Source organism: Oxyura jamaicensis, chromosome 4 (genome assembly GCF_011077185.1).
Source record: "Oxyura jamaicensis isolate SHBP4307 breed ruddy duck chromosome 4, BPBGC_Ojam_1.0, whole genome shotgun sequence".
Lineage (NCBI taxonomy): Eukaryota > Metazoa > Chordata > Aves > Anseriformes > Anatidae > Oxyura > Oxyura jamaicensis.
In genome coordinates, this window is record NC_048896.1 from 90,532,190 (window position 1) to 90,543,666 (window position 11,477).

At 53.0% G+C, this 11,477-nt stretch overlaps 1 protein-coding gene across 1 annotated transcript; it reads right to left on the bottom strand.

The window, feature by feature from the left end:
• Positions 1–5,183: 5,183 nt before the first annotated feature.
• Positions 5,184–10,988, bottom strand: CD8B (CD8b molecule). Its single transcript, XM_035326110.1, has 5 exons — positions 9,731–10,988; positions 7,762–8,109; positions 6,159–6,254; positions 5,678–5,767; positions 5,184–5,573 (listed from the first exon to the last, which is right to left on the bottom strand). The coding sequence occupies exons 1-5, from the start codon at positions 9,768–9,770 to the stop codon at positions 5,533–5,535; spliced, it is 615 nt and encodes a 204-aa protein (XP_035182001.1). The 5' UTR covers positions 9,771–10,988; the 3' UTR covers positions 5,184–5,532.
• Between the last annotated feature and the right edge of the window lie 489 nt (positions 10,989–11,477).

An 11,477-nucleotide genomic window follows, 5' to 3' on the forward strand; every position in this document is an offset into this window, starting at 1 on the left:
CTAGTTCAGCCCCCTCTTTTCCTCCCAGCTCTCATAGCCTTGGTGTTATCCCCACAGCCTGACTTCTCCCATCTCCATGTGTTCAGAGTCTTGTCACAGCTTGTCTGCTTCCTAGGTGCACACTGACCATTTTTCCTGAAGACCTTGGGCAGGAATGCCTGGTGGAGATGCCCCAAGGAACTTCTGGGGCCGTTTGTACGGTACAGGAGGACTTCCACAGACTGCTCTGGGAACATATTGCTGGAACATGTATCTGGTATTGCTGTGCATCTTCCCTGGCAACATCTGAGAGAGGGAACTTTAATTTCAGGGGTTGGTTACGGCTAGGGGAATGGAGTTGGTCCCATTTCTGATTGTCCACCCTTCCTGCTGGTGCTGCTCCCTGTATGGAAACCCATGGCTTTCCTGGGATGACTTGCTTCATCTATTCTGTGGTCCTATTGCTAGTGTTGGCTGGCTTGTACAACTTGTTATTTTTTCTAGATTTTGTCTTTGCTTGGAAAAACAACAACAACGCACACACGCACAAAAAACCCCTCCCTGTAGAATTAAAGCTGTGAAGACACAACCCTCAAACAGGATATCTTATTCAAAAGAGACGGGGGAGAGGAAGAGGGGTGCGAAGAGATCGGTGTATCAAGAAGCAGCAGCTGGCTTAATGTGCCCCTTGCCGTCATCAAAACAAGCTGAATTTGGTGCTAAGTTTCACTTTTGACGGCCTGATGCCCACCATGGCTGTGAAGAGAAGTGTTTGATTGCTGGTTTTGCATGCCTGCTCTCCTGAAAGTGCTGCTCTCGCTGTGTTTGTGACGTCGGGCTCGATAGCCGTGTAAAAATTCACATTTAAGACATAACCTGCAAATATCACTTTTATGCATCTTAATTTACTCGTATTTATGCCTTGTAAATGTGGAACTGTGGAAGGGGCTTTCAGAGCCTGGGCAGGTGCAGTTCAGATCAGATGAATGAGAAGTACAAGGAAAAGCACTCCTCACTTTGCCATAAAATGAGCCACTCAGGAGTGGAAATTTGGGTTAAGACTGATAAACACCACTACAATGCTTGGCAGCAAGACCAAATCAGAAGTTGGCAGGTAGGAAAGGAATTGGGTGTAAAATAACAAAGCTGTGTCCTTGTGCGGTCCAGTCCGTGGCCCCATGCACTGAACAGATCCTTGAACACTGTGGGCTGGCCTCAGTCTGTCTCAAAGAGGGGACTCGAAGTAGTAATAGGGCTGGTGATGGTCAGGTTCAAAGCAGAATTCATCCTTCACCCAGGGATATCCTCGCCGAGGGGCTCTGAGGATGCAGAGCCTGGACAAGTGCTTGGAAGGGAGGTCTGCTGTGGTTACTCAGCAGATAGCAGCAGGCTCAGGGAATCTGTTTAGTTAAAAACAGGCAGAACACTCAGGGGATGTATCATGTACAACAGTTCTGTTGTTATTTATTAGCTGTCTGCTTGGAGGCACAGTAGTCTTTGCTACCTTTGTACCTTTGCTCTACCCCAAACCAGTCATTTTTATGTTCTGAAATACGAGACCTCATTAAAGTGTGCAATTTAAAGGAAGCCATTTGCTACAAAGCTCCACATCTGGTTCCTCTGAACCCCTGTCTTTTTTTTTTTTTTTTTTTTTCCCAATTATCTCATTCTTTAGAGCAGCACAGTTAAATCTTCCTGAGCTGTTGGCCTGGCACAAGGACATATATCCCCGGGGAGGAGCCCGGCAGCGCTGCATCCCTCTCCCAGCATCTGTGTCTCCAGCTGGGTAAGGTGGCAGAGAATGGGTTTGGGGGTGCTCAGCCTCACGTGGCCCGCAGCTCCTGCCCTGCAGGGCATCAGCACTCAGCCCTGCAGGCTCGGGAAACTGAGCGAGTGTGTTCCCAAAGAGAGGCACGTCTAAATTGTACCCAAGCTGTCATGGGCATGGCAGCAATGGGTGAGTCAGACGACAGCAGGCCGACCTGAGGGAGGTGTTGCAGAAATGGCTTTTCCACTGCTGCTCAGACTCATTTCCTCTTGCATCAAGATGACTCGAGACATGCTTTAATAACAGCACGGTCATCTGCTCGCTGCTTATTGCTCAGGGCAGGAATATGCAATCCCAGACTCCAGGAATATTTTGCCTTTATTTTTTTAAAGACCACTAGGAAATACCCCAACTTGAATTCTGCATTCGGTGCTGATGTTAAAGCACAGTATTTTAAAGCCTTTTTGTTGGGTGTAAGCCCAGCCCAGCATCTTTTCCTGAGACCTCAGCCAGCGAGGTGACCTCGTGCTTGCAGCAGATGGAGATTGCTCCTTGGGCTCTGCTGAGGACCGGTGCTGGTTCCCCCTGGGACCTGCAGGGCTGAGCGAGGGGACGGGACCCCCCTCCCCAGCATCTGCTCCGGCGGTGGTACCTGGAGAGATATCAGATACGGTGGGACCTGTGGGGGGTCTCTGCCTTGGGATGAGGATGCAGAAGATGGTGCAGAAGAGCCCCTGGCTTCTCCGAGGATGCTCCAAGGGTCCCCAGCACTTCGTGTCGGACACGTCGCGGTGGTGAGCACCAGCCCTTGGCAGGAGGCTGGTTTTCCTGTCCTGTTGCAAATATTTACTGCCTGGGGAAAGTTCTGTGGCATGTGGAAGAACCCTCGGGATGAACGTGTGTCACGCAGAGGTAAGTAACCTCTCCTCTTGGTAGGCTAAATGCAAAATATGTAAGTATGCAAAATATGCAAAAATGCATATTTTATACACTAATTTTTAACTAAATCTGGTATGTGCTCCAGTTAAATGACTGCTGAGATACCAAGTCTGCATGTCTCTGCATTGCATGCACTCGGTAATATCTGCAGCTTCTGTGCGACCTCAGCATTATGTGTACTGAAGGAAACATTGTGATGTCCGGGTAAATACAGGCCACAAGTACTCAGGCTGCTCGAAGCAGGTTTTTGTGTTCCTGCAGCTATAACATTTGTGTCTGCAGCGATGGCTCTTGGGATTCACTCATTTTGGGAGCGCTGGAGTGCCGCCAGCTACAGAAGAGCAGAAGGGAGAACAGCAGCGGAGGAGGGAACGCGACCCAGCACCCCGGTCTCTGCTCCTGAGAACAGCTCTCCCCTGGGCTCTGTGTTTGCATGAAGGAGGCAGCTGAGATAAGGAAGCAGAGAGCTGCAGCCTTGGCAGTCTCGCCAGCCACCAGCTTTTCCCCAAAAAGCATTTCTCAGGCATCCTGTGCCGCTGTGCAGCGCTGCTCCTGGTCCCTCTCATTCCATCACAGCCATTTTTTTCTCCTGTTTTTTCTAGAGGTGTCTGTCAAAATACATTTAACTGTCAGCATCTATAAAACGATACATGTATAACTACCCGTACAGTGGGCATTAAATGGCTCTGGATGCTCAGAAGTCCTGCAGTGAACCTGTTTTCCCTGCGGTGAGGAGATGTGTGATAGCCAGCGACCCCGCACTGAGCCATTCTGACTGAGGACGGGCTGAGAAATGGTGGGCTCCTCAAACTAAGAATGACAAACCCAGCGCTGCCAATATTCAATTAGCAGCTGAGATATTCTGGAAAGATCAACGATATATTTTTAATGAATCGACCAAAGTTTTACAGCAGCAATAACCATCTTCCCTGCAATGCCTGACCTGCACTTCTGCTCTAATTAATGGCTGCAAGATATGCACGCACTAATTAATGAATTAATAACTCCAGTCTTCTTTTCTAGTGTAACAAGGAATAAAACATAACCAGTATGTGACAGATCATTGCAATGTGTTGTTTTTGACCTCTTTTACAATTCCTTGCCCCATGATTGATAGGTGTGGGCTCAAGGTAGGGAACTCTTTGTGTTCTCCTTGTCCTGTGTGAAGGCACTTTGTCAGACCTCGTGCCATGTCTCCTGGTGTCATCTGTGTGACATCGTGGCCCCGCAATGTTTTCCGTGGGGTTTCACCACCGAAGTGCCCCCGTCCCTGCTCGCCTCACAGCGCCCTGAGCTTTGGCTGCTCTTGTTGTGCTTTCCACAGCAAGGAGGGTGGGAAAGGAAAAAAAAAAAAAGAAGCTGTAAATGTCGGGGGCTCGTTTTCTCAGATGTGAAAGCCTCTTTTCATTAGTGTTTCTATTTCTTTCGTATGTGTGCTCTGGAAAAAAATCTGTGAAAGGGGGGCGATTTTTCCACCGGCCCTCGCATTTTTGAAACCTGCTGCTCAGATCTCTGAGCGCGACGGAGGTTTGCTGCCTGCAAATACTCTATTGGTGATCAGAGGCATCACCAGATCATTTTTTTTTCAGAGTTTCCATTGATAAAGTGCGCAAAGCTGCCTTTTGAAAGGAGGTGCAACACCCCCGGCTGCTGCTGTCCTCGTTGCACGCAGCTGAGGTGCAGCTTAGGGTGGTTTTTTTTTTACCAGCTGTATTGGAGCAGCAAAACCAAACTGGGGCACTCAGAAATTAAGCAAATTCCTCACTGCCTGTTACCGTGATTCACCCGTGGGCAGGGAGCTGAGAGACAAACACCGATCCAAAACATTTAATTTTGCCGGAATAAAACCTTTGCACATGGACAGCTTCAAAGGGGTTTCCTTTTGGCTATTGCATAAGAATTACATGTTGTAAAAATCACCTGCTCAGCACACCAAGCACACAGCCAGTGCCACGTATGTCCCCGGCACATCGGTGGCAGGGATGCTGCTGTGCCCCACAGATGTGGCACTGCTGGCTGATTTTTCTCCTGGAAATCCGGAAAAAAAAGGGGGCTTTTCCTAGGTGGTGAGCGTGGCAGAGCCGTGTGCTCAGCACCCCCGGGTGCCCCAGGGGCTCAGCATCCCCGCAGCCAGGGCAGGATCGTCCCTGGCCGTGCCGTTGGGCTCCTCCACTTGTTATCAGCGGCTGTTTTGCCAGGTGCTTGGCCTTGGGACGTGGCTGTGTCTGCCGCCTTCTCCCTCTCTTGCCTGTTTGCAGACTCCCCCGGCGGCTCGGTGCGTGCTTTAACCCTTGCTTGCTCCCAGGCGCAGCCGACGGCTCCTCGCCGTGCCCACAGCCCCCTGCTGACCCCATCCTGCTCAAAGCAGGGCCAGCAGACAGCAGCCTGTGCAGCTGAGCAGTGCCTTTACCACTTCTACCAGCTGCTAACACCATTACGAGGTGTGCAGTAACCGTCCCACGCTGGCTGCCTGATGGAGGATGGCTGCCTCCTAGCAGGAGGAAGCCCAAAGCACCGAGGTGCCGTCCCGTGGGTGAGCACAGAGAGCCCAGGCGCTCCCAGAGCATCTTTTGAGCCCAGCTGCATCCCTTTGGTGCCCCAGCTTTAGTGCAGGGGCTCACCCTGCTCCTGTAAGGCTCCTTGAGACAGGCTCAGCACGTTGCAGGATCCGGCCCAATCTAATTATCAGCTGCTGTGTCAAGGAAAAAGTTTAAAATCATGGTGCATTGCAGGAAGAAAGTGTCCGAGTCCCACCACAAGTCCTGTCTTGAACATCCATGCTGGGTCACATCCAGGCAGGGCTCAGCACCAGGCAGGGGATGCTCCGTACCTTTTCCCAGCAGGATTTACTGCCTGTGGATGCGACGCCACAGCCTCCGCCGCAGCCCTGAGGAGAGACGGGGCCGGTCAGGGTCAGCGTGGGGTGCCCCTAACACCCCATTTTTCTCCCCAGTTCCCTCTCCCAGGATGAACCCGGTGTGCGGTGCTTACGGTAGAAGCGGCGGGCGGTGGGCACCACGCTCAGCAGCAGGATCAGGGCGCCAGCGGCCAGCGGGACCCAGACCAGGGGGCTGCAGGCACCTGGAAATAGGGAGGGACATGGTGTGGAGCTGCCCCTCTGGCTCGGCACATGGGCACCATCTGGCCCAGGTGATGGAGCGTGGGGTGGGCAGGGAGAAAAGCAGCTCAGGACCTCGGGAGGGGTGCAGGACAGGAGGGGTATCCCTTGGGGATGCGTTAAGCCAAAGGCATCCGGGGAGAACTTAGCCACGGAAACCTTTTTTTGTGGCACCCTCGCTGGTGCAGGAATCCACCTGATGCTGCACCCGGGGGGGCTGCACACCCAGAGGGCACCAGAGCTAAATGGGAATCCGTCCTGGCCCTAAACCCCCTATAACCCAGGGCATCGCTCCCAGGGACAGCTCAGCTCAGCACCCTCCCCGAGGCGGCCGGAGCCAACGTGTTTCTGTACCTTTGTTGCCTGCGGCTCTGCTTTTAGGTTTGCATTGTGAGGGTCTCCTGGTGAGCGGGGCCAGCGTGGACGTGGAAGGCAGAGGCAAAACATCAACTGGGAAAGAGGGAGAAGGTGGTGAGCGTCACACCGAGCACAGCAGCAGATGGGGCTGGAAACTGTGGCTTTTAAAACTAAATCCTTTGTGGAGTCACAGAACGGTTTGGGTTGGAAGGGACCCTAAAGCCCATCTGGCTCCAGCCCTCTCCCATGGGCAGGGACACCTCCCAGCAGCCCAGGCTGCCCAAAGCCCCATCCAGCCCGGCCCTGGGCACCTCCAGGGCAGAGAAGAGGGAAATTTCCCCGAGCTTCACTTACTGCCAGGCACAGCCCCACCAGCACGGCCCCAAAGCCAGAAAGAAGCACCTGTAATTTGTTTTAAAGTTCTGCGTTGCTGCCCATCAGGTGCTAACCCCATGCTCTTTACCCGAGAGCACAGGGAATGGGATCTCAGCAGCATGGGAGGTTTTAAGGGCTCCCTGAATCCTTTCCATATTCACATTGTTGTTGCTGAAAACTGTATTTTTCCAAATAAAATTTAGACCTAAAAGGCCTTAAGGGTGATTTATTTTATTGTGGGTACTGAAGGGAAAAAAAAAAACTGTCCAGCAGGGTCAGAGTCCTCCCCAGCCACCTGCTGGGGTTTAGTTTTACATTGGAGCGGCCTTGAGCACGCCGAATTTCAGGCATGTTTTTCATGCCTTGCTTCTGGGACATAGATAAGTGCATAGTTGATTAAAAACCAGCTCTCTGTTATCTTAAAGCAGCTTTCCTTCTAGCCAGCAAGGATCCAAAAGGGATTTCTGAGGCAGCTCAGTGAATGAGAGGTGCAGGGCATACACACAAAAAGCAGAAAAGGGATATTTTAGAGCCAGCAAAACATCTGCTTCTTGGTTTAAAAAGTTATTTGTGTCCCTAAAAGCCCCAAGGAAAGGGCTGGAGCCTGCTTCAAGCACACAAGTGTTCCTGTGCCACCCCTGCTCCGTGCTGGGGGGAGAACTGGGCTGAGGGGAGCGGCTGTGGGACCTGGGCTCTGCCCAGCAGCACTCCCCAGGTGACCGGCAGACAGATGCTGGGTGGAATAAATTCCAAATAAACCCCTTGTGTGAAGGACAGGCTCGAAACCTGCCACGGGACCCAACCCCAGGGGCGATGTCCCCCGGCTTTGAGCTGTCCTTGTCACCTGGAGAAGGGTACGGAGAGCCAGAGCGTGGACGGACCTGGGAGGTGAGCAGGGCACAAAATCCAAATTGTCGAGCTGTGGGGGGGAGTAGCAAAATGCAGGGCATGCCAATACCAGGAGGTGAATGGCTCCCTGGGGAAACCCTAAAACGCTAGGACTCAAGGCATGACCACAGCAGTGGCGGCAGAAGAACTGCCCATGCCGCTGCCCTGAAATGCGGCTACTAGCTGCGTTTTCTGCTTATCCCATTACATCCCTCTTCACAAAACCCCCCAGAGCCCGACCCTTGCATCCCAAACCTGGACAAATCATCCACCACCACACATCCCCTCGTCGCAGCCCACTGCCGGCACCTTTTGGCACCCTGGGGGCGATGCTCACCCACGCCAAGCCTGGTGCCGCTGCCCAGGATGAGCTCGGAGGACTGGGAGATGGAGCAGTAGTACATGCCGGCGTCCGAGGCGTGCAGCCGGCTGATGTGCAGGCTGTAGGACTGGGAGCTCATCCCGCGGACGCTGAACTTCTCCTTGCTGACGTTGATGCCGTAGGTGCTTTTGCCCAGCGAGTTGGAGAACAGCAGGAACTCAAACTGCTGCTGCCCCTGGTTCCAGCGGTACCAGTACAGCCCGGTGTGCTCCTTCTTCGTGTGGCAGAGGATTTCCGTGCTGCTGTTAGTTTGGGCTAAAATATGGTCTGGAGTCTGGGACAAACGTAGACTGGCACAGAAACCTACAAAAAGAGCCAGGAATAGGTAGCTGTGCACTCTATTTTTGTTAGAACTGTAGAAGCACCTCGGTTGGAAAAGACCTTCAGGATCACCGAGTCCAACCATTGACATACCGAGCCCCAGCACCAAACCATGTCCCTCGGTGCCACATCCACACTTAAATATCTCGTAAATACCTCCCTCACTTCCCTTCCATGCTAAGAACCCCTTTGGGGGCTCAGTAACACCAAACCAGAGCACATCTGGCAGAAACACTAGCCCATGCTCCTGCAGAGGCCTTTGTGGGTCCCCAGCTATTTTTTTTGGCAAAACCAAGACATTTTGCCAACTGTATTTTGCCCCATAACCGCTCCTCTAGAGACGGAGCTCGGTGGCAAAGGGAGGGATGGAGGGATGCTTTTAAGGGTGTGTTGGGCCTGTATTGGTTGGCATTCTCTCATTTTTTGGAATCTACAGATCCTTTTGAGCTCCTTAACATATGTCAAGGTGGTGGAGGTGTGGGATATGTTTCAGCCTCCTCCTAAAAAAATGCATCTCTAGGAGCAGCAGGAAAAACTCTGGAGGGGATGGGAAAATTAATGTAAAGGTAAAGGCATTTCAAAGTGAGCCCATTTCATTTTCTGTTTATTTTCATGAAGACGGCCTCTTGTTCACGGGAGTTTTGTGATCTGGGGAAGGAGAACGGCTCAAGGGTAGCGGGGGGTTCAAAAGCTTCCATCTGGCATCGCACCACTTTGTTTGGGCTGAGCAAGTTTTGGGGAACAATTATCTTGGCCGAGCTTTGCCCGGGCAGACACGAGTGGTGTTTGTGTGCGAGAGAGGAGCGAGGCGGCACGGCCTTGGGGAACGAAAAAGAAGCGGCGGGCAGTCCTTCGTGTTCAGCAAACATCCCACACGGCCGCAGAGACTGAGCGAAAAACACCCTCAGGAGATAAGGCTGCGCTCTCTTTCCCCGCTAGTTTCCCAGGCATGCTTTACAGCCATGCAGAAAGATGAACAAAGCCCCCCTTTTCCCTTTTTTTTTTGCCTTAAAATGTCCCCATTCCTTCAAAACCCTGTGGAGACACCTGCACAGAAATCGCTTTGCACTTACAGCCCCATCCTGGTGCCGGCTCTGGCTGGGAGCAGGGGATGGGGATGGGATTGTTCCCCGTGCATGGGCACAGCTCAGGAACGGCCCCGTTCCCCTTGCAGGTTGCCCATACGGGGCACATTCTGATTTTTGGGTGGTTTTCTCTGGAGGGGAGGCAGCCAATCCCACCCATAGCGTGATCCTTTTCTCCCCAACGGCAGTATTTCATTCTCTTAGAAGTTATTTAATCTTTGCAGCCCAGCTTCTTGCGGTGACCAGCAGGTTCAGGAGGGTATGAGGGGGCCCCACCACCGTATGGGGTCAACTGTGTGTTCACTGTATGTACAGTACGTAACAAAGTGAGGCCCCCGGGGGTCAGCAGCTTCCCCCTGGATGCCTGCACGAAGAGGGTGCAGTAAAACCAAGCCCTGCAGTGTCTACACCATTAAACATTACATTATAAATTATCCAGTGGGGAGGTAACAGTGTTCTGTAGCTCCATCCTAAGCCTGGATATTTAAGTTCCCCTAACCCGGAGTCATCTCTCTTACCTGGGAGCTGCAGGCAGAGGCAGAGCCACAGCCGCACCATGGTGGCGATGCCCAACGTCCCCAGCGGCTGGGGGATCCTGGGGGACCCCACGTTCCTGGAGGACCCTCTGGATCCCGTTCTCCTGGTGGGATGGATGTGACGGTGGCGGTGTGGCTGGCTGCCCCCCCGCTGCACGCAGATGCCACCGGTGACGTCTGGTGAAGAGCAGAGGCTTCTTCCGTGCCCAGCCCCAAAATCAGGTGTGCGTCAGGCCCCCCGCACTGCACAGGGCTGCCTTGCAGCACCCTCAGGAAGAGAAAACCCCAAAGTCATTCTGGGCTGGCTTTTTAATTATTTCTTCGTATTTCCCCACGTGGCTTTTCCTCCTCTGTCCAAACCTAGCCCCTAGCAATTAAAGCGTAGCAAGCTAATTCGGAGGGCTTGGCATTAAAACAAAAGAAGGAAGCAATGAACTTGGGCTGGTTTCTCCTCTCTTAAAACTGAATTGCTTTCAAAAGGAGAAGATGCAATTTGAGGCGGGCGGCCCTTTTCTTCAGCAGAAGGCAGCAAAATTGGCAGCAGCTGCTGGTGCTGATGAGCAGCTGGTGAGAAGCCATCCTTCTGCGGGAGGTGTTCTGTCCTGGCCCTGGAAAATGCCGAGAGCACCCCCAGCTCTCCATGAAGCACACGCAAGCGGCATCGCAGAAAGCTTTGAAGCCGACAGCACGAAACCTCAAACAAAGGCTGTTTGTTAGCGGCTGACAAACCGCAAAAGTAAGGCAATTCTGCTCGGGCTCCCCACCTGGCCCTGAGCTTCGACACCGAGTGTCTCATACGCAGAAATATTTTAAGTCATAAGTGAAATATCAGAGTTGCTTCGAAAGGCCCTGGGTACCGTGAGGTTTGAAGCACGTGGGGTTTGGGATCTGGACGGTGACACACGTGGCATGAGATTGCAGGGCAGAAGGGGTGGGTGGGTGGCACAAGCCTTCAATATTTCCATGTTTGGGGAAAAAAAAACATGTGTTGTTGGGTGTAATTTTTTTCACTCTTTGCTGGGGTTCCCTTTCGGTTTCTGCCCCCTCGCACCCCCACCCGTGGTGCTTGCAGAGCCCCCGGGATGGCTCTGGGGGTTCCCCTGCTCCTCGGGGTCTCACATAGGGGCAAGAGGATCCCCTAGTGCTTTGAGCTGGCCGATGAATAGGAAAAAATGATTTTGCTCAGTGCAGTTTTGCCTTTCAATTTTTCACCAGATTTTTCTTCGCGGCTCTGACATGCTCCCCCCACCCCCTCCACCCCACCGCCTCGGGTCGATACGATTTCCTGCTCGGAGCGCGCTGCTCTAACCACCCCAAGGCTTGCAGCGAAGGGCTCAGCCGGTAAAATTTAGGGTTGGCTGAATCATCCCCTAACTCCTTCCCGGCAGGAGCAATCCGGAGGTCATTTTGGTGCTTTCAGGCTCGCTTCTGTGCTTTTAAATGGTTGTTTTTTTTTTGGTGCTGAGCCCTTGGCGCAGGGTGCTGCCAGCAGGGCAGAGCTGTGCTTGCTGCAGCCCCTGCTCCAGCCACGGTTTCTGCTTGAAGGCATCGACCGGTGCCTTCACCTGGGTGCAGGTGGTGGGACAGCAAGGAGGGCACCCGGGGGCTGGGGGAGGTTTTGGGGTGGCAGTAGTGGGTTTGTGGTGGCCCCAGACTGAAGTGACCCCAGCTCAAAGCTGCAAATGAAAGGAAGGGAGAGCATGGGGCTGGCGGGGAGAGAAGAGGGACC